The 25,433-nt window shown below is 57.0% G+C and overlaps 1 protein-coding gene across 3 annotated transcripts; it reads right to left on the bottom strand.

The window, feature by feature from the left end:
- Positions 1-1,038: 1,038 nt before the first annotated feature.
- Positions 1,039-25,433, bottom strand: COL8A2 (collagen type VIII alpha 2 chain). 3 transcript variants are annotated; one of them, XM_070786843.1, is made up of 4 exons: positions 25,307-25,400; positions 17,294-17,338; positions 5,786-5,997; positions 1,039-5,185 (listed from the first exon to the last, which is right to left on the bottom strand). In XM_070786843.1, the coding sequence occupies exons 3-4, from the start codon at positions 5,979-5,981 to the stop codon at positions 3,267-3,269; spliced, it is 2,115 nt and encodes a 704-aa protein (XP_070642944.1). In that variant the 5' UTR covers positions 5,982-5,997; positions 17,294-17,338; positions 25,307-25,400; the 3' UTR covers positions 1,039-3,266. The 3 variants fall into 3 exon arrangements, with proteins under 3 accessions (XP_070642944.1, XP_070642945.1, XP_019813407.1); XM_070786844.1 differs by lacking the exon at positions 17,294-17,338 and having other exon boundaries at positions 25,307-25,433; XM_019957848.2 differs by lacking the exons at positions 17,294-17,338; positions 25,307-25,400 and adding an exon at positions 22,865-22,992.

The following is a 25,433-nucleotide window of genomic DNA, read 5'->3' as shown; positions in this document are numbered from 1 at the left end:
AGCACCTCTCTATCTGAGCCTCACTCGTAGGAGCCAGGGACCCACCTGCTGGGTGGTGGAGGCAGATTCCTCCAGTTGTCCATCCAGGAAGAGAGCAGGCGTAGTTTGGTGCTTTTTCCTGTTGGAGATCCCTCAGAGTTGCCCAGGCAGTGGGCAGGAAGAAGTCAGATATTACTGCTCTTAGAGAACCTGACGACTTAATAGGTTGCCCCCCAGATAGGACCCAGGCCCTGCTGGGCCAGGAACCAGAACCCTGTGGGAGGGTGTGAAGCGAACTTTGGGTCACCAGATTGCTGACCTTTAGGGAGGGCAGGCCTCACTCTGCATCTTGGGCCTCCGTCAAGGGCCTTGGCCTGCCAGGAAGTTCTACACACCATCCATTTTGAAGAAAGGAAAATGGAAATGGAGAGGGCACCCCCCCTTAAACTTGAGGGCTCTTCCAGCCTCGGTGGAGATCTGTGCCCAGCCCTGCAGCTAGCCTGAGGTTTTAGGATTGTTGGGCAGGTCTGCTTTCAGTCGGGATGGGGTTCCTCCAGGATTTTTCAGGGCCTGGACTGGCCTCAGGTCTGCGGTCCAGATCCCCAGTGTGTGGCAGGCTGTGGGGCATGTGCTTTCTCCCAGGACTGCTCCCCAAGCCCTGCCTTCCGCCTTGGGCCTGGCACCAGCCTCGTCCACAGGAGCAGAGATCCCTGATTTCATTCATAATGTGTATCAGATGTTGAAACTTCGCCCCCGGGATCCTGAGCCAGCTGTCATGCTCCACTACCCCTGAGAGCTTGCAGGAATGTTCCAGGGAAGTTTGACCCATCTTCCCCAGCTCCAGCCACTGCCTTTCTTTGGTTTCTTAAAACGCTTCCTGGCATTTACTTGGTGCAGAGCCCAGGCATTTCTGACGCGGTGGTGATAGAACCCCTGGCTGGGGAGGAATGCATGCTCTTTGAGAAGGTGCGGGACAAGAGTCCCAGAGAACTCCCCAGGTGCTTTATGAAAGCAGAGGCTCAAGACACCTCTACATCAAGGCCAGTTTCAGCACAGTGCTGTTTATACAACAGGCTTTATTGAGATTGTGTCAATACAGTCAATACCATTGTTTTTCTTTTCAAAAAGAAGTTCCATTTTCTTTGATTCCCAAGTGCATTTTTCCCGAATCTCCTGTGACACAGGGCACATAATAGGTATGTAGGGAACTAAGCCTCCTATACCAGGTTAGAAATGAAATTACTAATGGAAAACATTTAAACCTTAATCTTTTTTAAAAAAAATGAGGAATTAGAATACAAAAATGCACAAGGTGATGTAGTTTTCATTGTTAAAACCTGACACAGTTTATCAAAGCTAGTCAGTTAAGTGGACACCTGGAACTAAAGTCCCATAAACATCTTGGAAACACCACCCACCTCTCCCCAAAGGCTTCAGGAATGACACTTGGCAGAAACTCAGTTCTGTGAAACAGCTCCTTTGTTCTTTTTTTTTTTGGCTCCCCGTACCCTCAGGGCCCTGGACTTCACTGGGAGCTGGCGCCTTTCCACCCATCAGAACCCTTCCTAACAGGTCAGATGGCAGACTCAGTAAGGATGCTGAGCAGGTGGCCCCATGAGGTATGATTTAAGACTTAGTTCCCATGGTGCTGATGGATGAGAAACCCACCAGGAACCCTAGCCCAACCTGCTCTTGAAGTGCCACTCGGGCAGATTTGGGTTTTCTTTTCTCCTTTTGAAAGTTAAAACGAGCGGTCAAAGGGTCTGCTTGATTTGGAGAAGTTGTGGGTGGGGAGGAGGTCAGCCCAGGGGCCTGAGGGAGCCACAGCCTAACACGTCAGAAGTCGGTGATCAACCTCCTTCCTCAACATGGGCAGGCGGGGTGAGGGCCAGAGCTGCAGCACGCCACGCTGGGTCCTCATCTCAGCGGTATCCACTCAGCTTGAACTAGGGGCCAAGGGAAGGGAAGGAGGTCTTGCCTGTTTCCTGCAGAGGGGAGCTCTGATTGGGGAAAACGGCAGTAACACCCACGTCATCCCAAAGGGGCCTTGGCACCCTTCTTCTCAGAGCCTCAGCCTCCTGCGCCCTAATCCTGCTTTAGACAGGAAATTGGAACCAGAGAGTAGAAGGAGAGGAAGCCCCTGCAGATTAACCCCTGGAGTCGATGCACACCCGCCATCAGGCTCTCACTAAGGAGAAGCGGGCGGCTGTCTTCATCCACGAGCTCGTGTGCACCTTGTTCTGTGGGTGAACAGGAAGCTCTCGGCCATGGGGCTGCTGGGGGTGGGGCTGGCAAGCACCCCTTACAGTTTTGTCTGAGTAAAGTGGCTCTCCCTCAGCAGGTGAAAGGAGAGAGGAGGAACACTCAGGCTCACTGACTGCCGGCCCTGCCTCGTGCCACCTGTGGCGGTCCGCAGGGGCCTGGGCGGCTGCCCTCACGCTGAGCAAAGCCAAAGCTGGTGGGTGCAGCCTTGGGGATGGAGATGAATGTGAAGAACGGCCATCCTGCGCCAGGCCCACGCCCCTGCCCCTCACAAGCCACTGTTCTCCGTGGCTGCGGCCTGAGCAGTGAGTGGGGGTCGGCACTGCCTAGGAGCCAGGAGGAGCGGTCACGCACCCGTACCCACTGGGGACAGGCCTGCATCCACAGCCCCACCGCTAGGGTTGCAGTCCTGACAGGGTGTCCACACTGGCCACCATGGTCCCCCTCTTCTCCCTTCCCCTGGAGAGAAACAAAAACTCTTCGGGAGATCCATCACCTTCAGCTGGAGGTCCCAGGGCTGCTGGAGGAGCCCCAGCCAAGAACTGAGGGAGGCCACGCCCCATCCCTTGAGCAGGTGCCCTTTGGGGGCCAGCAGGCTGGGCAGGGCTTGGGAATATGTCTCCCCGGGGGAATGGAGGGGGCCGCTCAGCCCCCTCTCACCACTGACTCACTGAGAAGCAGCCTCCTTCACCGCCCGGCAGAGCCCAGGACTCAAGGGGGCAGGGGTCTCCACCAGCCAGGCCGAACGTCCGGGGCCCTGCCAGGGGGCCAGGCAGGGCAGGAATGGGGGCACAACCCCCACCACTGCACAGACACGTGGGGGAGAGGAACTCAGGCCAGCTTCTTCCAGGAAGAAACCTCAGCCTGCGTGGAGAGAATCCAAGTCAGTCTCCCCAGGCTGAGGCCGCGGCCGCCTTTGTGCCCGCCTCTGTTTCAGTCTTTGGTTTTTTTTCTTTAAATGGAGGTTCTTGGTAAGTGAGAAGGTCTCTCTACCGCTAAAGAGGAGGAGGCCAGGGCAGCACGGGTTATGTGGGACACAGCAAGAATCCCGAAAAGGAGGAGTGGATGTACTCGGTGGAGTAGAGGCCATTGGCCTGGTCTGAGGGCATCTGCACCCAGACCTGGTCGTTGGGCCGCAGCTGCAGCACGGCCCCGCCAGACGCCTGGTCCAGGTAGCCCTTCTTGTACTCGTCGTAGGTGTACGTGGCCGGCACGTTGTTCTTGTAGAGGGCCACCCACACGTTGGTGCCCTTGACATGCACGTGGTAGGCGAAGTAGTAGACCCCGCCCACGGGGCAAGTGAAGATGCCCGTGGCCGGGTTGTAGCCACTGTGGCCGTTGTAGAGAGTCCGGTCAAACTTGACGGGCATGCCCGAGGCGGGGAAGGGCGAGGTGAGCACAGCGGTGAAGGCGGGCGTGGCATGGGCCGACAGCTCCCCTAGCCCCAACTGGGGCTTCACCCCCTTGCCCAGCACAGCTCCCTCCACGCCACCGTTGGGCAGCTGCAAGCCGGCGATGCCAGTCTCGTCAAAGGCCCCGGGGGCTCCGGGAGGGCCGGGGGGGCCAGGAGGCCCAGGAGGGCCCGTGAGTCCTGGGGAACCTGGCACCCCGGGAGGCCCTGTCGGCCCAGCCACGCCAGGTTCCCCCACTTTCCCCTCTCCAGGGGGCCCCGGCAGGCCTGGTTCGCCCTTCAGGCCTGGCAGACCCTGGGGCCCGATAGGGCCAGCCGGACCCTGGAGTCCTGGGATTCCTGAAGGGCCCCTCAGGCCGGGCTGTCCAGGGAGCCCCAAGTCACCCTTCTGCCCCAGGGCTCCTGCCGCCCCTGGTCCTCCAGGGCGGCCCGTGAAACCTGGCTCACCTTTGGGCCCAGTCGGTCCAGGAGGTCCATGAGCCCCTGGAAGCCCCCTCTCTCCTGGGAGCCCAGGTTTCCCAGCCAGGCCACTAGGCCCTTGGTCACCCCGAATGCCAGGCACTCCTGGGGGTCCTATAGGCCCAGTCTCCCCCTTAGGCCCAGGAACCCCACGTCTGCCAGGGAGCCCTGCAGACCCTGGAAGTCCAGGGGGCCCCCCAAGGCCCTGAGGGCCCTGTTCCCCTGGCTCCCCATCCTCACCTGGCTCGCCCCTGTCCCCCAAGAGCCCTGGGACCCCAGCTGGGCCCCTGTCCCCCTTGGGACCTGGCAGGCCTGGCATCCCATAACCAGTAGGGCCTATCAGGCCAGGGGGGCCCCGGGTCCCTGGTTCCCCTTTGGCTCCTGGTGGGCCCTGTGGCCCTGGCAACCCTGCTGACCCTGGTGCCCCCACCCCATCCACCCCAGGGGGCCCCTTTGGGCCCAGAGCCCCAGGCTCCCCCCTAGGTCCTGGCACCCCAGGAGGCCCAGTGTCACCCTTATCTCCAGGGGCCCCAGGAAGCCCATCCAACCCTGGTTTGCCTAAACCAGCCGGGCCTGGGAGACCTGGGGGCCCCGGGGCACCCCCCTGCCCTGGGGCTCCAGGTAGCCCTGGCTGGCCCACTCCATTTTCACCTTTGAGGCCTCGATCACCTGGGGGCCCAGGCTCTCCCTGGGGTCCTGGCTCCCCCCCAAATCCTGGAGGCCCGGGAACCCCCTGGGGGCCTGGTTTTCCAGGAACAGCAATGCCTGAGGGCCCAGGGAGGCCAGGGGGCCCTGGGGGCCCCCGGAGGCCCTGGTCCCCTCGAATTCCTGGCTCCCCCCGAAGCCCCGGCTGCCCTGGTGGTCCAACCTTGCCTGGGAGCCCTGGGGGACCAGCCTTGCCCATCCGGGAGAAGCCAGGGGGGCCGGCGGGGCCAGGTTGCCCGTGGAGCCCAGGTTTTCCGGTGCCTGGTTTTCCTGGGAAGCCAGGAGGGCCGGGGGGACCCCGTGGCCCAGGCTTTCCAGGGGGTCCAGGCTCTCCTTTCAGGTCCATCGGCAACAGTGGTAGAGGCATTTCTGAGAGAGAAAAAGAAAAAAGGCAGTCAGGGGCCTGGCCAGTGGGGCCAGGGGACCCATCTTCCCACTCCCTAGCCAGCATGGGGTCCAACTTGAGAAGTTAGGGTTCTGTACCTGCTCATGAAGACCACCCTGGTCCTCCCTCCCTTCTCTCATGAAAGACGCAATTTAGGGGTGGTCTGGTGGCGGTCTTGGGAGCTGCAGGGTAGCCACAGCCAGGACTCCTGGTTCCCAACCTACCCAGGCTGGGCCTCCCTTCCCCAGCAGCCTCTCATCCCTGCGGAACTGTGGTGGAATGGCCACCAGGTGGCACCAGCAGCCCTCCTTAGAGCCAATCGGCGCCAACCCTTCCTATTTCCCCACAAACCTTCCCGCCCCTCCCCTACCCAAAGACCACCTCCGCCAGCCAGCTCCACCCCACTTCCGGGCGCTCTTGGGGTGGGAGGCCCTGGACCCGCATCAAGAAGCAAGTGGAGATGGGAAGGTCTTTGGTGGGATGGACGGGCTGTGGCTGTGAGGGGCCTGGGAAGAGCCGGTGGAGGTCAGGAGACAGGGAGCTGGGGGGTGAGGACGGGCCGAGGCGGGGCGGGCGATGCTCACCCAGGTACTGGCCCTTGCCCTCGCGGAAGGGCGGCCCCACGGGGCCTTTGTGCATGGGCTGCACGTACTGCGCCGGCGGGTAGCCCGCGGCCCCAGCGGCCCCACCGCTGGCGGCCGCCCTCGGCCCGCACCCCAGCAGCAGCAGCAGCAGCAGAGGTGGTGGCAGCGAAGACAGGGGCGTCAGAGCCCCCTGCATGGCGTCCGCGGGCGTGCTGCGGGGAGGAAGGAGAGAGGCCGTCAAACCAGCTCATGGGTGGTTTGGCACCAGGCCCAGGAGCTCACAAAAAAGATGAAAATTTAGTTATTATTCACAAGCAATTCTCAAAGTCTCAGAGTCTGCAGAAGTTACTACTAAACCTCTCCTAACCCTGCCCATAGCTCTCTGTACAGGCAGGGGTGGGGGTGAGGTTCCTGGACAACAGCCTCCCAAACCATTCACTTGGCAGCCAGATGCCCTTCCAGAGCACCTCTAACCTTGGCACAGCCCTGCCAGACACTGTTTGATGATTACACACCCACTACCACGTGCTGGACTGGCTCTCTGCCAGGCATGAGGCTAAGCTCTCCAGCATGGGAGCTCACTTAATCCTCCCAGCACTTTAACGAGGTATTGTTACTGTCATCTGCATTTTCCAGATGACAAAACTAAAGCAAAGGTCTCTAGGAAGCAGCACTGGGATTTGCCTAAGGTCTGTCTGACCTCACATTAAGTCCAGGCTTTTCTGGGGTTCCCCACCATCTTCTGGATCGAGTCCTTTGTGGGAATTCCCTGGCTATCCAGTGGTTAGGACTCAAGGCTCTCACGGCCAGTGGCCCAGGTTCGATCCCTGGTTGGGGAACTAAGATCCCGCAAGCCTCGAGGCCATTAATTAATTACATATATATGTATGACTTCCCATATATGTATGGGCTTCCCTTACAGCTCAGCTGGTAAAGAATCTGCCCGCAATGCTGGAGACCTGGGTTCGATCCCTGGGTTGGGAAGATCCCCTGGAGAAGGGAAAGGTACCCACTCCTGTATTCTGGCCTGGAGAATTCCATGGACACGACTGACTTTCACTTCACATGCATATGTATGAGTCCCCTCGCTGTTCACGTGAAACTATCACATTTTGTTAACCGACTATACCCCAGTACTTCCCAGGTGGCGCTAGTGGTAAAGTACCTGCCTGCCAATGCAGGAGAGATAAGAGACACAGGTTCCACCCCTGGGTCGGAAAGATCCCCTGGAGGAGGGCATGGCAACCCACTCCACTATTCTTGCAGGGAGAATCCCATGGACAGAGGAGCCTGGTGGGCTACAGTCCACAGGGTCGCAAAGACTCGGACACGACTGAATCGACTTACATGCACACCCCAATACAAAAGAAAAGTTTAAAAAAATTATAAACAATAATTTTTGTAAAAGTCCTTGGTTCCCAATGTGGTGTTCTAATCACTGAATCAATATCTCTGTCTCCAACTCTACCATCTATTGCCTCTTTCTCTGCTGCTCCCCTCCACCATACCTTTGCCCCAGTCACCAGGCAGCCTCACATTTCCGGGCCTTTGCACCTGCTGTTCCTCTGCCTGCAGTGTTCTTCCCCTCACTCGTCCTTCAAGACCCAGGGAAGCTGTCACTCCTTCCTCTACAGAGTTAACCCCTCACTCCAGTGTCCTGACCTAGCCCTGTCTCAGCATTCAGCTCAGCTCTGAGAACAAGGACTGAGTTAGGAAGAAAAACAGGCTCCAGATTTGGATAGCCAGCCTAAATCCTTCATTCACCAGGTAGGGGAGCCTGAGCAAGCGATGTCCACTCTGTGAACTCAGTTTCCTCATCTGTAAAATGGAATAACATGTCCACACTGAAACGTGTACATGAATGTTCATATTGGCATTATTCATAACAGCCAGAAAGTAGAAACAATAGATGTACATCAACTGATGAATGGATGGTGTGGAATATTCAGGATATGGAATATTACTCGGCAATAAAAAGAGGTGCTGCTGCTGCTGCTAAGTCGCTTCAGTTGTGTCCGACTCTGTGCGACCCCATAGACGGCAGACCACCAGGCTCCCCCGTCCCTGGGATTCTCCAGGCAAGAACACAGGAGTGGGTTGCCCTTGCCTTCTCCAAAAAGAGGTGAAGTACTGATAAATGCCACAATACAGATGAATCTTGAAAACATCACCAACTGAAGAAGCCAGGCACAAAATCATATAACTCTATTTGTAGGATGCGTTCGCAATAGGTAAATCTTTACAGACAGAAAGTAGTTAGATGAGTGGTTGCCTAGGGCTGGGGCAGGTAGACAAGGGGAGTGATTATTAATCACAGGGTTTCTATTGGGAACCCCAGTGGCTCAGACAGTAAAGAATTTGCCTGGAATGCAGAAGTCCCAGGTTCCATCCCTGGGTCAGAAAGATCCCCTGGAGAAGGGAATGGCTATGCATTCCAGTATTCTTGCCTGGAGAATTCCACGGACAGAGGAGCCTGGCAGGCAATAGTCCATGGGGTGGCAAAGAGTCAGACATGACTGGGTGAATAACAGACACACACGGTTTCTATTAGGGGTGATGAAAACGTTCTAAACTGATTGTGATGATGGCTGCATAATTCTGAGTACCTTAAAAAACTCTGGATTCTTATATTTTAAATAAGCCAGTTGCATGCTATGTGAACTGTATCTCAATTAAGTTCTTTTTAAAAAACTAGACTAGGACTTCCTTGGTGTCCAGTGGGTGAGATTCTGTGCTTCCACTGCAGGGGGCACAGGTTTGATCCCTGATCAGGGAAGTTCTGCATGCTGCAAGGTGTGGGGAAAAAAAATAATAATAATAATTAAAAGCTAGGCTAGGAGATTTCCTGTTGGTCCAGTGGTTAGGACTCTGAGTTTCCAGTGCTGGGGGTCCAGTTTTGATCCCTGTTTGGGGTACTAAGATCTCGCAAGCCTGGAGATGTGGCAAAAAAAAAAAAAGAATTTTCTTTTCAAGCTAGGCTAACAACCTGCTTCTCAGGATTGCTGTGATGATCAGAGTTGGTACCTCAGGGCGGGTACCCATCAATATCTGCATAGGGGACTAGCCTGACATTTCACACACCCCAGAAAGGTCCCACTTGCCCTGGCATCCCTGCTCTGGGCTCCTCTCACTCCACCCAGGGGCTCTCCACACCTGTGTGTGGCTGCAGGAAGGTGTGGCAGTGGGCTGTGCACATCCAGGGATACACCTGGGGCTGTCTGGAGCTGCAATGCAGTATTCTTCCAAACTCAGTATCATGTGGGCTTTGCAGGAATGAACGTGGGGCTTTGGGGCAGGATGGTGAAGCTGCCAACCCAGCTCTGCCATCAACCTCCCTGTCACCTTGGGCAGGTCTTCAGCCTCCCTGAGCCCAAGCGTAATATTAACATCTGCCACCTAAGGGCTCCCTGGTTTCACATCACTAACCCTCTCAATGACCTCCGACCAGCTCATACAATTACTGTCCCCTATTTTATAGATATAGAAACGGAAGCTTAGACTAAGAATCTTGCCCAGAACACCTGCCCTCAATGCAGGCCACCTGCTCTGTCTGCACCATGACTGGTTCTAGGCCTCCTATTGTGTAGGCCTGGCCCTCAGTTAACTGCTGATGAGGCTCTGGCCAGGCACTGCCCCAAAGTTTGACTTTCTATCCACATTCAGCCCTGCAAGGCTCATCAGCCCTGTTTTACAGGTGAGGCACCTGGAGTGCGGTCAGAGCCTAAACCCAGGCAGTCTGACTCTTAAGCCCCAGCCGCTAACCACCGTACCATGAGGCCTCTTGAGAGCGGGATAAAGACCCTCCTGCCCTGGCCACCTGAGCTGGGGGAATGCGGGATCCTCATATATCACAGAGCTAGAATGTTCTGCCTGGAAGGGGAGCAGGGGGTTGGGCAGAGGGGCAGACCTTGCAGTAGGAAGCAGGAGGAGGGGAGTGAGCAGTTCTGGTCTGAATGGGCCAGAGGGCGAAATCACGGCACCCCCACAGGAGGACTCAAGACAGCCCTGGCTCCAGGGAGGACTTCCCTGTAGCTCATAAGGTAAAGGATCTGCCTACAATGCAGGAGAGCTGGGTTCGATCCCTGGGTCAGAAAGATGCTCTGGAGAAGGGAATGGCAACCCACTCCAGTATTCTTGCCTGGTGAATCTCATGGACAGAGAAGCCTGGAGAGCTATAGTCCATGGGGTCTCAAAGAGCCAGACACGACTGAGCGACTAACACTGCTAGTATTACTACTGTTACTACTACTGGGGAGCCTTGGTCCTCTTCCCGTGCTGGGTGAGGCCTCACGGAGGCGGGGGCTGATGGAGGCTCAGCTAGGAGGGTGTCTGGGATGGAGAGAACTGTAGAGGGGCACAGGGCATCAGAGGAAGGGCCCCCCCAGTTCAGGCAGGAGCCCAAGCAGGGCCCCCTGCCAGCTCCCCACTTCTCACTCCTCCTTGGCAAGGCGGGTCTCCAGGAAGCATCCCCGCCCTACGTCCCCGTGGCTCCCTGAACTTGCCCCATCCTGGCACCTCCTGCTCCACGGAGGTGGGGCGGGACCCCGGAGCAGGTGTTTCCTCTGGAGCGAGGCGTGTCTGAGTGAGAATGACAGCTCACACCTTCTCTGGGGCACCGCCTAAGTGCTGCGTCACAGTTCGCGATTGATGTAATTCCCACCGGATCCCCGGGAAAGAGGAGCTATGGTGCCTCCTCTTCCTATAGACGAGGCGTCTGAAGCTGGAGACAAGCGGGAGTGAGGCGCCGCCCCCTGGCAGCCAGGGTCTGAGCGGAAGTCTGTTAAGAACCTGAGCTCTTAACCGCTGGGACAGACTGCCTCCAGGGAGAACGTGCCAGAGAGCACAAGCTAGACAGAGGCAAACAGACTGAGAAAGGGAAGCTCTTTTCCAACTCCAAGCTGCCTGTGGGTTTGAGGAGGGAAAACTTACTCCAGCTCTTAAAGGGGAGGCGGCCATGCCAGTCCAGGTTGGGGGCGGCGGCGGGGGGCGGGGGGAGAGAGGAACTGGGAGTGGAAGTGTACATATCACAGGAGAAGGGGGCTGCAAAACGATGGCCCCGGCATGGTGCCACATGGCTGCCCAGGTGGGAGGGACTGCCCCCCATGCCAGCCACCAGCAGAGCCGAGGGTGCCTGGGCGCCCCTGCCTCCTGTTCACGGTCATCCCTTTCTCGCCGCCCCCAACCCCGCCTGCCCCTGCCGCAGGCTCCCCAGGCTTTCTGGCCGCTGCACGTGTTCCTTCCCTCGGTTCCCCCTACTGCGTCCCCACCTCCTGCTCCTCCTCATTCTTAGACGCCGGGAAGCCTACTGGATGCCTCCCTGGGCCCCACTGACACCCGTAGGGCCCTCTCACAGCTTCGTCTCCCTCTTTGGCGTTTCTCTTCTCTCCCCGCTCCTCCCCTCCCCTCCATGCCCAGCCCAGGACTTGGCTGGCACAGAGATTAATGGATGATGAACTCAATTTGCTGTCAGATTTAAAGATCACACGAATAACACTCAGACCTTGCACAGATAAGTGTCACACGGCCCTGGAAGCCCCTTCTTCAGCCCCTCAGAGGGGCTTATGTGTCAGCTAGAAAGGAAACAGGTGGGACATTCACGTGGCCTCGATCAAGAAACTTCAGCTAAGAGCTGCCCGCTTGGGGAACAGGGGCACACAAGGAGGAACAGCCGATCCACTTGCTTGCTTGCTCCTGGTCTCCCCTCATGGAACTGGTTGGCGAGAGCTCTGAGGCTCAAGCCTGGCTGGGCTGTGTGACCTTGGGCAGACCGTCACCCTCTCTGGTAACCTCTTAGGAAGGAAGGCAGGAGCCGAGGCGACCGGGAAGGGGCGGGGCTGACAGGGGCAGGAGGTGGGATGCAGAAGAAGACGCTGATTCAGGGGATGGAGCGGTGGCGGCAGCAGGGTAGACGCGGTGTTTGGACAGCTGCAAGTCCTTAACGGGGATTTCCCCCCTTTTCAACAAATCCCCGTAAAACAGCATTTTGTCCAAGTCAGCGTTTTGTGGCAGCCTGGGCCTCCTCCGGGGGCGGCAGAGGAGGTTGGCTGGGAGCGGGTAGGGTTCCAGGGTCCTTCAGACCAATGAGAGGGGAAAAGGGAATAGACCCCAGCAGGAAGAAGCGGCATGAATACAGACCCTTCTCTCCCTGGACAGGGCTTCAGGAGCAGAGGGGCCTTAGCAAGGTGACCCCTCCCACCAGTCCTCTCTCCAAGGGTCCCGTCCCAGAGACGATCAGCAGCCTGGGGGTGGGGGTGGGGGGCAGGTGATCTTGTGGAATTTAAGGGCCTGCCCCCTCCCCATCCCACTGCACACGTGAGCTCTCAGAGGTCGCGATGCAAAGGGGGGCCTGAGCGCGGGGCGCAGGTTCCCGGCGGAGCGTGCAGGGGTGTGGCCAGTGCGGCCCTGGCCGACCCCCGCCTCCCTTCGCCCCCGTGGGTGGATGGAACGCAGCTCTGCGCAGGCTCCTGCTGCTCCAAGCCCCCTACCCCAGAAGGGCGGCTGCAGCTGAGGGAGCCGCGGGAAGCTCAGGCAGCCCCGGGGCCTGGCCAAACCACAGGTATGTTATGAGACGCTTCCTGTTGTGGAGACATTTCTGCGGGATCGGCTGCCCCGCTTGCTCCTGTCTCCCCACCGGCCCGGCCGCGCTCTGTTCTCTTCCTGGGTCTCTGGCCCTGACCCATGTCTCTCGGTCCCTCTTTCTCTCTCTCTAAGCCCAGTCTCTACCACTTCAACAGGTGAGCAGCATCAGGCTCTCCCTATCAGGGGCCCAGCCCTGGGCGGGGTGGGGGGCCCTAAGGCCCTTTACATTCTGACTGCCCCTGAACTCTCATTTCAGCACAGCTACTTTCCAGCTGTGTGGTCTCAGGCAAGTAACTTAACCTCTCTGAACCTCAGTGTCTTCATTTGTGAAAGGGTTAACTGACATGGTCTAAGCCATCGGCCCCTTCATGCTGCCCTGTTCTGCTACCCTGATGGCCAGAGAGTCCTCCCTTCAGTCTAACCTTAGTGCCTCCTGCTGCAAAGCAACATCTCCGCCAACCTTTGAAAACCTCAGGTGACTTGCTGCCAAAGGCCAGGACCTTGTGAAATTCCCTAAAAGTCAATTATCTGGGCTTCTCAGCCTTTTCTCTGACTGCTCCTGAGATGCTGCTGACTAGGGGTCACACAGCCTGCTCAGGCCAAGGACGGAGTTATGGATCTTGGAAAGAAGCAGAGGAACTGCCCTCCTCACCCACTGGGCATGATGCCCACCCACCCCACCCCCCGCCACGACTCCACACTTCTCCAGGGTTCCTGAGCCCCCCATCCCCCACCTCTCTCCCAGCTTGCAGAAATCAGGAACCCTTTCCCATCCCCCTTTCCTGAGTCTCAGATGAAAGGGGTCCTGTCTCCTACTCAAGGTCCCCCCAGCCCCTCCACACCTCTTCCTCAGGGCTGGGTTGGGGGGCTCACTGTCTGTGGGTGCCTCCCCCAGTCCCAGCCTCTGCATCCCAGTCTATACAGGCCTCTCCCCTGCCCCAGGCCAGCCTCATCTTTCTCCAGCCCTTCTCAGCCAAGCTTCTTGAAAGAACTCTCTCTACCCCTCACCCTCTCACCTCGTGTGCTTCCTTCTCACCAGCACTGCCTCCTGCCTTGTGACCCTGCTTTCCTCCTTCCTGGAAAGGCTCCTCCTCAGATTCTTCTCTGCTCCTTCCCTCTGCCCACTTTGCAGACCCAGGCTTGACCCCAAGGAGCTGGCTCAGACCTCTTCTCTTCTCTCTGGATGTTTCTCCTACAGTTTCTAGCTCTCCCCAGCTCCCACAGTTCCAATCCCAGCACCAGGGACTCCCATGTCTGTTTCCAGCTACCACTCCCCTGAGCCCCAGACTCTTGAGTTCAACTATGAGCCAAGTATTTTCTCCTGGCTGTCCCTCAGATACCTCCACCCAAACTGCTGTCATTATCTTCTCCCCTATTACGTGCTTCTTCCCAACTCCCTGGTGCCCAGGCCAGAAATTAGGACATCACTCCTGACACTTCTGACCCTTCCTTCCTTACGTGGAATCTCTCTAGCCTATACACTGCCTTAGCACAAGTAGGAAAGGCCAACTTCTGTCCAGCCAACTCGGGCTTTCCTCATTGACTTTCTGCAGCGTCCTTGAACAGTAAGCGACCTGCACAACTGTACATGACAGCCCTGTTCCTTCGCCCCCAAACCCCCAATCCAATCTTGCAGACTGTCTCCTCTGTTTCTCTCACTTCTCTTCCTTCCCCTCCTCCCCCATTCTCTCTGTCCTAATACAGACCTTGTATTCTCCCAACACACAGCCCAGAGCCGGGCACATTCCAGCCATTTAGTAAAGGTTTGTTAAATTGCCAGATCCTCACCTGGATTATCAAAACTGTTCTCTCCCACCCCTCAACCTCAGCTTCTCTGTCTTCCTCAGAACATCCTATAGATACTCCAACAGTGCTTCTCAAACTTTAGTGTGCATCACACGATTTTAAAAACACAGGCTCCTAGCCCATACCCTCAGGGATCCTGATTCAGTAAGTGTGATGCAGGGCCCAGCATCTGCAGCTCTAACAACCGCCCAGGTGATGCTAATGCTGCCTGTATGTGAACCACACTTTGGCACAGCTCTGCCATGGCCCTCCCCGCTCTGGATTCTCCAATGACTCCCTAGTACCAAAGTGATAAATCCCATGTTATTCTGCAGTTCATGTGGCTTACTGGAGAAGGTATATAGTCGTCCCTCTGCATCCACGGGTGATTGGTTCCAAGACCCCCCGTGGATACCACAATCTATGAATGCTCGAGTCTTTTATATAAAATGGTGTGGTATCTGCATATAACCTATGCACATCCTCACATATACTTTAAACCATTTATAATACCGAATACAATGTAAATGCTATGTAAGTAGTTGCTGGGACACAAGGTAAACTTAAATTTTGCTTTTTGGAAATTTTGGGAATTGGCTTTCAAGTATTTTTGATTCACAGTTGGCCAGATTTGAGAATGGACGTGGAACGTGCAGATACAGAGGGCTGACTGTACTTTAGACTCAGTGGTAATGCGGATAAAGAAAGCAGAGAGGATGGCAAGATCATAGTGAGGTTGGCAAACCCATGAGACCACAGCTGGTAAGGAGACACACTCCAGGTCTAAGAGTCATGTTTGGGAACCAGCTTGTTGTGGGAACCATGTGGGTGATTGACATGCCCACCTGTGACCCTTCCGCCACGTCTGTGTCTCTGAATCCAGATCCTCATCTTCCTGTGTATCTGAGGCATCTCCTGGTAGGTCTCTCTCCTGTCTCTGTCACCATCCCATTTGCCCACCCTGTTTGTCTTCCTCTGCTCTCTCGTGCCTTATACCCAGATCCTGTTAGAGTTCCAGGCTCTGAAATCTCTAGCTGCTGGTCACTTGATGGGAGCCTCCAGAAGGCGAGCATTTGTGGCCTTAATGCTAACGTCAGGTCTGGGGCTGACCTCCCTAGATGATCCCTGAGCAGCCCCACAAGGTCTGGGTGGAGACTTGCGGGGTTCAGTCCCCATGACCTTACTGTCCTGCAGGTCACTGAGACTCTGAACCTCTCAAATTTAGATGTGCAAGCATGAAGACTGTTTCGAAGCTAAAGAGCTACCTGGAATCTGAGAGTTGGGGGATGTAGGGAGGAGGCTAGGCTGGGACAGGGCTGCCTGGAGAACACCCTATTATCCAGACTGATGGCAGGACAGGAGTGTCGCCTCTGCCCACCTTGTCTATACAATCAAGTTTCAGTTCCACCAAGAGTCCCAACACCCCTCACCCCTGCAAGTGAGGACCTTAGACCACAGGGGACCTCAACTTGCAAAACAGCATTGGAAGGAGGTTTTAAGGACAGATCAGAGTTCAACATGCCCATAAAGGCAAGAGATGGTGGAATACTCCAAATTGAGTGGACAAAGAAGACTGAGGGGCTTCTAGGATGGATTATATCTAAGAGGCAGAGAACCTGTGGGTCTGAAACTTAAGAGGGAGCGATATAGGCTGGAGATAAAAATATGGCTTCATTGGTGGTGTTGCTGCAGCCTGGATGAGGGCCATGGGCTCACCTTTAGGGAAATCACCTATGTTTAGAGGTGAGAGGAGCACCAGCATCCTGAATCCAGACACCCCAAACTTCTTGATGTTTCCCTGTACCCACTGCCCACCTTTGCCTGCACAATCCTGTTTGCGTGAATTGCCCTTTCTTTCTTTCTCCTCTAGGTGGTGGTGGTTTTGGTCACTAATTCATGTCCGACTCTTGTAACCCCATGGACTGTAGCCTGCCAGGCTCTTCTGTCCATGGGATTTCCCAAGCAAGAATACTGGAGTGGGTTACCATTTTCTTTCTCCAGGCAAACATGTCATTCCTCATTTAAGACCCAGTTAAATGCCTCCTCCTCCAAGCAGCCTTCCCTGCCTCCCTCAGGCAGAACAGCTCCTCCTCCAGGGCCTGTCTTCCCCAACACCCATCTTATCCTTAGCTGGGGCTCAGCATATAGTAGGTGCTCAGTACAGTCTGCAGCCTGGGTGCTCTAACTCCTGGCCTCTGACAACCCCACCTCCAACCTCCTGCCAGCCTGCAAGATGGCTTCTCATAGGGTCCCTTTTCCTTGGTGGCTCTTCCAGAGTCCTCAGCTCTCTGCTGGAGGGGGCTTGGGCTGACCTCCCTCCCTGAAGGCGACTAGGCCCACTTCCCAGGCCACCAATCTCTGCTCATCTCTGAGGCTAGCCAGCCCACTACTACCCTGGGGAGGAGCATCTTGGGGGGCAACAGAGTGTCCAGGGAGGTAGGAACAGCCAGGTGGGGGCAGATGAACCAGAAGAAGCTGGGCAGCAGACAGGAGCCAGGGCAGCCGTGTATCCTCAGGCAGGTGGCCAGGGGACCAGCCCTTCCTCGCCAGGGGCTCAGGCCTCAGCTGGTGCCATTGCTCACTTCCCAGAAGAGGCCTTGAGCTTTTGAGCGAGACCGGACATTGGAGGGCCACCAGACCCAGGCACCCCCAGGCCCTAGGCTGGGCCCCGCCTTCTCAGCCGCCAGTCCCCTACCCCACCCCCACCCCACCGCCTTCTGGTTCACATTTGCAGCCTTTTCCGGAGCGCCACCCGCCGCCCGCTGCCTCCGCACGCCTGCCAAGATTCCTAGGCCTTCGCGGCTTCCCTGCGCGGTGGCGGCAGCTTCAGTGTCGACAGGAGAGGCTGGGTTGGGCAGGGAGGGGGCCCGGCGGGAGCCCGGCCAGGCCACTGCACCCAGGCAGGCCAAGCAAACACGGCCGCGCCAAGGAGCTGGGGCGAAATAGTTCACAAATGAGAAAAAGCTGCTTCCGAGTTGGGCCGGAGGGATCTGAGGTCACCTGCAAGAGGGGCTGCCCGCTAGGACACCCTGAGTCGGGGAGGGGCTTCCGCGGCAGCTGGGGGGAGCAAGGGCAGATGGCAGCAAGCATAGACCGCAGGCAGCCTGGGATACTGAAGAACCCCTGCCCCCAAATCTAGCTTACCTTTCAGGTCGGAGGGGCCTCTGAAGGTCCCAGCAGAGACAAGGCCTGAGAATTGAAAGAGGGAAACTGAGGAAGATGCCAGGAGCTGGGGAAGCCTCCTGCCCTAACTCACAGCCTCCCTAGGGCCTACCATGGGCTTTTTGCCAGGAGCTCCTGCTGGAACACTGGCCCCCAACCTCAGTCTCTGCTCAGGGAGCCAAGATGTGTGCCCCGCCACCGACTTCATTCATTCCATGCACACTCAGCAATGCCCACATGGGACCTGGCCCTGAGCTGCTGGGATTCTTCCTGTCCTAGGGCCTAGGCTGAGGAATCCCCTTCTCTGTGCCAGGGTCCAGTCTGAAGAAGTCCCTACACCCTGCCAGACCCTAGGCTGGGGTGGTCCCTACTATAGACTAGGGTTCTACCTGGGGAAGCTCCTACTGGGTACGGAACCCAAGGCTAGGCCTTGGCTCCTAGGCTCAGTGCCCTGCCCTGCCCTGAACTAGCACGAGGCATCAGACAAGTGGCCATCACACAGTTGACCAAGGTCTCTGGGCCATGGGAGTACACAGCAGGGAATACTGCCCTCCCTTGAGTTTCCCTAGAAGACTTCATGTAGGAAGGGGCTGGATCCTGAAGGGTGAGTAGGAGTCTGACAGGCAGGCAAAGTAAGAAAAGGAATCTCAGGCAGTAGGGAGCTGCTAGGCAGGCACAGGGAAGGCCCAGAGTGCCATGAGGTTGAGAGGATGAGCGGGAGCTGAGAAGGCCGGGCCAATTTAGTGGAGAGCCTTAAAGGCTATGCTTGCGTTTCTCTGTGAGGCAATGGGGAGCCATGGATGGTTGTTCAGCAGGGGACATGATGTGGTTACAGCCCTCGATGGCCAGGTCCCCATTTCTGGCTCAATCAACCATGGTACCTGATGTCGTAAGCCCTAGTCCAGGTCACACAGCAGAGCTGGGGCCGCAGTCCAAGCCCAGACATGAATCCCGGGTGGATGGGGAGGGGATGCCTAGCCAGCCCACCTGGCAGGGAGGCCTGCCAGCCGCGTCACTCTCTCCCCCAGCTGCTTGCTCGCCTCTGCCCGCTCCCATGGAAACTCTGACATCCCAGCCCTCTCCCTGCACAAGCAGCCAGCTGCCGGAGCCAGCAGCTCCTAGGCCCTCTCTGCAGCTCAGCTGAGCCCTGCCCCCATCCATGCCACTCTGACACCGTGACCCCAGAGGTGGGTCATGAGGCTGCTCTCTCTGAGGGCCCAGCCTAGCTGACGGAGCGTGGGTGGAAGGTTCTCACTGCCCAGCTTGACCCTGGCTTCTCTGGCCCCAGTCCCCACCCTCACTGTGAGGCTCAGGAAGAGGAAGTGACTTATATTGGATCTGGGCTTTTGAAAGATGAACACAGATTTAACTGGGTGGTGGTGGGGAGAGGTAATCAGTCCAGGCTAAAGTAGCAGCATGTGTGAGGGTATGGAGGCATGAACGTTGTAAACATAATTGAAATAAATAAATGAACTAACTAATCATAGCTGACACTTATTATGCACCTACTGTGTGCCAGGCTCTCTGCTCGTGAACTGTCTCATGTAGTCCTCAGACCAACCCAATGAAGTATATGTTCTTTGTCTTTCCTTTTTACAGAGTGGGAAACCAAGGGACAGAGGGGTTAAGTAATTGGTCAAAGGTCACACAGCTCATGATGGGTAAAGCCTAGGCTGTTGGTGCCAAAGCTTGGGCTCCTGACCTCTCTAAATACAGATGGTTTGAGATGAGAACTGGATGAGGTCAGCCTGAGAAATGCCTTGAATATCAGAATCAAAGACTGATACTGGGAAAGACTGAAGGCAAAAGGAGAAGGGGTGGCAGAGGATAAGAAGGTTAGACAGCATCACCGATGACATGAATTTAAGCAGACTCTGGAGACAGTGAAGGATATGGGGTCACAAAGAGTCAGACAGGACTTAGCAACTACACAACAACAGCAGCATCAGAGACCCCAAGCACAGCTTAAAGCTGGCTCTCCATGCCCTTCACACATTAGCCCTTAAGAATAATGGTCTCTAGAAATCCCAAGTATAAGGAATTCCCTGTCAGTCCATTATTTAGGACTCTGTGTTTCCATTGCTGTGCCATGGGTTCGATCCGCGGTCAGGGAACTAAGATCCCACGAAATGCACAGTGTGGCAAAAAAAAAAAAAAAAATCCCAAGCATACTTTATGCACCAGACGTAGCACTAGGCATGTTCCAGGCGTTTTTATCATGCTCTCCTGTAACCCTGTAAGGCGGGAATTCTATTGCTTTTTTGAGGAGGAGGGTTGAGGCCCAGAGAGGTGACATCCATTCTCCATGGTGAAGCACCAGGGCTAGGATCTGAACCTTGGGGCTTGCCAGCCCTCAAATGGCCAAAACCCGGTTCACTTGGGCTTCCTGGAGACTGCCGCCACGGTAATGCTCCCCACTTCTCCACCCTCATCTGTGCTGCCTCGACCCAGACGGCAAGAGAGACCAGCAAGGCTGGCAACAGAGTGGGCCGCTCCTATCCCGGGCCTCAGGAGCCCACTCCAACTGACCAAGGCTCCTCAGTCCTACTAAGTAGGAAGGTGGGGCGGGCGGGTGTGCCAGGGCAGGGCCTGAGCCCGCTTCAATGGGACTCTGTTCTTAACCTGCGCTCTCAGCTGCCTTCCCTAATCTCCTGAGCCCCTCCCCTGGCGACATCGCCTCCTTGCACAGTGCCTGCCTCCAGCTAAATCCCAGACCAGAGGTGGGTGGGACAGTCTGCACCCCCTTGTCCCCCGCCATCTTCTGAGAGCTCAGGCTCCCTAAGGACACTGGCCAGGGCCCCAGGCCCGCTTCCCCATCCCAACTTTCCAAACAGAGGTGTGGATTGATGGCCAGGAGGCAAAGAGTTGACTCCTCCCAGAGCAGGGCTCATGGAAGAAGTCTCTGTTTTCTGAGCCCTTACCGGGAGCTGGCACTCCGCTAAGAGTCCTGCTTAAAAAATCATGACAGGGTATGAACCGCTCTGGAGCCCAGCTGCTCACATTCCTCTCTCAGCCCTGCCTCTTACTAGCAGTGACCTCATTCATGTGTGCCTCAGCTTCTTCATCAGGAACGTGGGAGCAATTCCTACTTCGCCGAGCACTGGAGCGGATGAAGGGCGGTCATTTCAAGTAGCCGACTTCCACCAGCGCTGGGCATTAAGGGAACATTCGATATACGTTTGCAATTATCATCGTCTCCATCGCCATGATTGGCCTCCCCCAAAGCCCTGTGTGAGATTAAATTAGAAACCCTATTTTACAGATGAAGAACCGGAGGCTCAGAGACAAGTCACTCGCCCAGGTCTGCCAGCCAGCCCGTGGTGAATGATGCCAGAATTGGGACCCAAGCCCAGTGAGTTCACAGATGATGAGGGCAGCCTCGCGGGTCCCTGGAGCTGAGGGCCAGCGTGCGTGCGTGCGTGCGTGCGTGCGTGTGTTGGGTTTGGGGCGGGGGTGGGGGGGTCCTCCACAGCCCCTCAGCCCCTCCTGCCTGACCCCCAGGGGCTCCGCTGCCCAAGCCCCTGCCGCCGCTGCAGGAGGGGGCTGTGCATTCCTGGCTAAGCAGCCGGATTTGCTGTGCTCCGGGAACTATGAAAAGAATGTTTGCCACGAGCTGAGCCGTGGTCGCCTGTCAGAGGGAGCGTGGCCTGGAGGGCCCACGCAGAGCTGAGTGGCGGCCAGCAGCCGCCGCGGTGGGAGGGAAGCAGGCTAGACGGGAGAGAGATCCTGGTTAGCGAGGACAGTGGACGCTGCAGGGGGCTGGGGACCGGAGAGTCGGCTTCCTGGGGCCTTTCGGGAGAAGAGAAAGGACCCCTCCCCACACACAAGCAACACTGCTCCTCATCACAGGCTCCAAGGAGATCCGAGGAGGCATTACTGGCCCATCTCATGGATGGGCTTATGGAGACCCAGGGGGAAGCTCACTGCCATGGCAGAATTGAGACCCGAGGCCTGGACCCCTTCCTCCCAGAAACCACCTGCCCTGACGGGGCCTACCAGGTCCACAGAGCATCCTAAGATATCAGAAAACACCATGCCAGCCCTCACAGTCGTAGCCGCGCTTCCAGCCTGACTTTCTCATGATTACTGCTCCCCACGTTCCCTGTCCCTCAAAAAAGTACCTTGTGTATGACAGTGCCTGGCACACGGTGGACAGATGAGAAATAATTAAGTTTCCATTCCCTTCCCCCACAAACCGAGCCCTGGAGAGGGCAGGAACCCGGGAGGTCAGCGAGGGAGGAACATGAGCTGTACATCCTTATGGACCTAGGAGCAAATCCCAGTTTGACACTCCGAAGAGGGGCGCTTGGCCAGGTTACGGGCCTCTCTGAGCCCTCCACTTCTCCCTCTGTTAAATGGGCTACCGCCCTTTGCCTTGCAGCAGAGTAATAAGGACTACATGAGATATGCAAACACAGGTCCTGGTGCATCGTGGCTGCCCAGTAAACTCTTATTGTTACTCTCCCCCAAGGGGACAGAAAGAATTGAAGTTAGAGAACCTCTGATGACAAGGTCCCCTCCATCCTAGGTTCCGGATGGCCCCTGTGAGAGGAGCACAGCCTCTGCAGGGAAGGGAAGCCGGCGCCCAGGGTCCCATCCTCGGGGCTCAGTTCCTCCACTGGCTGCTGTGTGACCCTAGGCGAGTTCCTCTCTGAGTCTCTGTAATCCCGTCCAGGAGATGAGCCAGCAGTGCTGGCATGGCTCTCTCCAGGAGGCAGTAACCCTCTGCCACCCACTTCTTCTACCCTCTAAGAGCCAGAAATCTCAGCCTGCATGGGGACAGTCACCTCTCAGTTCAAAACTTTCCAAGAATCTGAATGGAAGGAGGGCCAGGCCCTCCCTCGTCCCTTCCCAGGATCCAACCAGAGGGGTGGAACAGACTCTGATCAGAAGTCTGGGTGAAAGTTCTTGGCTCTGCACCCTGATTATGTGTGACTTGGGATTACTCCTCACCTCTCTGCAGGCAAAAGGACCCTGGAGACCAGCATTAGCGTTCCCATTTTATAGATGAGGAAACTGAAGCATAGAAATGGGAAGACCCTTACTCAGAGTCACATGGAAAGTAACCCCATCTGAGTCCCAAGATCAGCTCTTCCCCTCACTGCACATGCTGCTTTCACTTAAGACCCGCTGTCCACATCCCACCACCCTGGAAATGCCCACATAACACAGCAGGCCTGAAATGCCCTTTCTGGGACCAGGACTTCCCTAGCTGATATCTGGGCACACTTGTGCACACACATGGCCCCACACACCCACTTAGGCTTCTATACATACATACTCAGGCCTCACAGACACTAACTAGCCCCCAGACTCATGGCCATACTCAACAGTCAGGCCCCTGCACCTAAGCATACCAGACCCTGGGCTTCAAACCCACATCTCCCCTTGATCTGCCTCCTCTGGGGTCAGACAGACCACAGCCATTCAGAGCACGGTTCCTGGCCCACCCTCTCCTCACCCCCACAGTCAAGCATCACTGAGGCTTGTCCAGTCTCTCTCCTTATTCCTCTCCATCTGTACCTTCCTCTTATCCCCATGGCAACCACTCACCTCAGCCTCTATCATCTTCCTCCTCAAACTCTTGTCCAGCCTCCTAAGTGGCCTCCTTGCCCCCCAGAGCAACCAGCGTGATCCCCAATTTGCACCACTCTGCAGCTCACAGCCTTTCTCTGAACAAGGTCCTAGGAAATCTGACCTCAAAGTAGCTGTCAGTCCCTCCACCTCACTCCCCCACTGTGTGAACCGTGAGTTGTGAGCCGAGCCGGCAAGTACTCACCACCCCCTGAGAGAACTCTGCAGCTTCCCACCTCCACACCTTGGCCTATGCTGTTCCTTCTGACTGGAATGTCCTCATTTACCCTTTCCTCCCTCTGCACCTGTCAAAGTTCTTCTCCCTGAAAGCCCCAGCTAGAGTTACCTCTTCGCTGCCTCTCCTGATGGCCCCTCCACACACACTTCGGCTTACAAGGTGCCTCCCCCCATGTACCTCAGTGGGCACCCTGAGACACAGCTGCACCCCATATGAGAGGCTGCTGCGCCTCTGTAAGTGCCTGAGGCCACAGATGGGACTGGTTCATCTGAGGCCCCACTCTCCTACAAGGGGAGCCCCATGCCTGCCACTGGGGGGCCTGGGGTGGGCTAGGGGACCAGTAGGGCAACCAGCCTTCAGTCTGGCTCAGACCCGGAGCAGGGGAGGAGGTGGGGTGCTTAGGCTGACAGCCCTCTTGGCTATCTGCCTGCCCCTTCTTGCTAGGAGATATATTCACCTCCACTTTTCTCTCCTCTTCCTCTGAGCCAGAGAATAAGCGGAAACTCATTTTCACTGTGATAGAGTGAAACTGGAGAGAGAGACCCTACTGAGAAAGCGTGTGTCTGTGTGTGTGTGCGCGCGCATGTGTGCTGTCCTGTCTGAGTACGTCTGGCTGGGCCATGTGGGGCCTGCCATGTGTCTGCAGGAGTCCGTGTGGGCGTGCGTATGTGCATGCGTGCACATGCCCTGTCTGTTGTTGCAGCGTCTGTCGTGGTGTATGTTTCAGTAGAGCATGTTCTGGTGTGTGATTGTGTGTGACTGTCAATGGGAGGGAGTGTAGCTATGCAGCTGTGCATGACTCTGCGAGTATGTCTGTGGTGTGTCCTCGTTACTGTTTTGGGGTAATTGCACGCCCTAGGGCCTGTCTGCATTCACCAACCCAGCAAGGGGCCAGTGGGGACGGCTATGCACTGACCGAGACCACCAACTCCCCGCGCAGAGTTGCTGCCCTCTGCATCTCCGCTTCTGAGGTCTAAGTGGGCTCCCGGAGGGCTCCCCATCTGCTCAGGGCAGTGAGCGTCAGTCCCCTGAGAGGAACCCCAGACTCCCTAACCCTCCAGCGCCCCCAGGTCTTCCAGACACCCAAGGCAGCTCCCTGGGAGGTTGCCTTCACTAAGGGCGCTCCAAGGAGGAGGTGAACCCTACCATCAGACAAGTGCACAGATCTTAGCAAGAGACGCTGATGGCAAACAGGAGGAAGGGCTTCCGGGTTGCCAGGGTCCCCTGAGGAGGTCAGTGGTATTTCTGTGTCAAAAGCCTAGCACGTTCTCACACACACCGAGGACCTCACGTAAGCACACACTGATTGACACACACGAATGACACACCGACAGACACTCGCTGTCCCCCTCACACCCCACAAAGGCACACACTGACAGGCTCACACATTGCACACACACAACAAGCAAACTCCGAGGGTCTGCCCTTCAAAGCTTATGACTCCCAGGCTCCTCTGGCTGAACAGTGTCTCCCCACGGCCCCCCACCAACCCCAGGGGAATCCTATGGTCACTATGTCTCCAGCCCCAGGACAGACACTGGGGAGGCAGTTCTGGGGCCCCCAGATCCCAGCTCCTCTGAGTCAGGCACCAGCCCCCCTCACCCCTCCGCAGGTCTCAAACCTGAGCTGCAGCAAGGTGTGGAGCCTCTGGCAGAGACAGCCTTCAAAACCCCAGTCTCGGTTTGGGGGATGCTGTTAGGACACCCCGAATAGGAGGGACTTGGGGGCAGAAGCAGAAAAAAAAGAAAAAAAAAACGGGAAACCGGGAGGTGGCCAGCTAACTAGAACCAGCAGAGAGATGGGGAGAGGAGAGCCTGAGGTCTACAAGGGGTTCGGGGGGACTCTAAGGCCCCTGCTCCCTCCTGACCCTGAGATGGAAGCGTTGTCATCCCATTTCACAGGTGGGAAGGGAGACTCCCGGAGGTGAAATGACTGCTCCGAGCCACATGGCCAGGGATTCCACCCTGGGCCTGTCTGAAGCTGGAGCCCCCGCTTCTGGGAAGGAAGGGAGGAGGGGCTCCCTCGTGCCAGCGCCGACCCCCGGGCCGAATCCCCCATCCCGTCCTCACCCCGGAGTCCTAGGCGCCGGCCCAGGTGTCCCCGACGGTTTCGGGAGAAGCGTAGGCCGGGTCTTGCCCTCGGAGCCCCCAAGCCCGGCAGCCGCGCCGTCTCCTCCCGCTTACCTGCAGGGGCGGCCGCCGGGCGCCGTTCCTGGCCCTCGAGGGCGGCCCGGGGCGCGCGGGCTCCAGGCAGGGGCGTCGTCGGGGTCCGCGCCGGCGGGGCTCCGCGTCGCTCTGCCGGCCGCCCCTC

This window comes from Bos indicus, chromosome 3 (genome assembly GCF_029378745.1).
Source record: "Bos indicus isolate NIAB-ARS_2022 breed Sahiwal x Tharparkar chromosome 3, NIAB-ARS_B.indTharparkar_mat_pri_1.0, whole genome shotgun sequence".
Classification (NCBI taxonomy): Eukaryota; Metazoa; Chordata; class Mammalia; order Artiodactyla; family Bovidae; genus Bos; species Bos indicus.
Note: the sequence above shows the minus strand (reverse complement) of the source record. Positions and strands in the feature narration are given on the sequence as shown.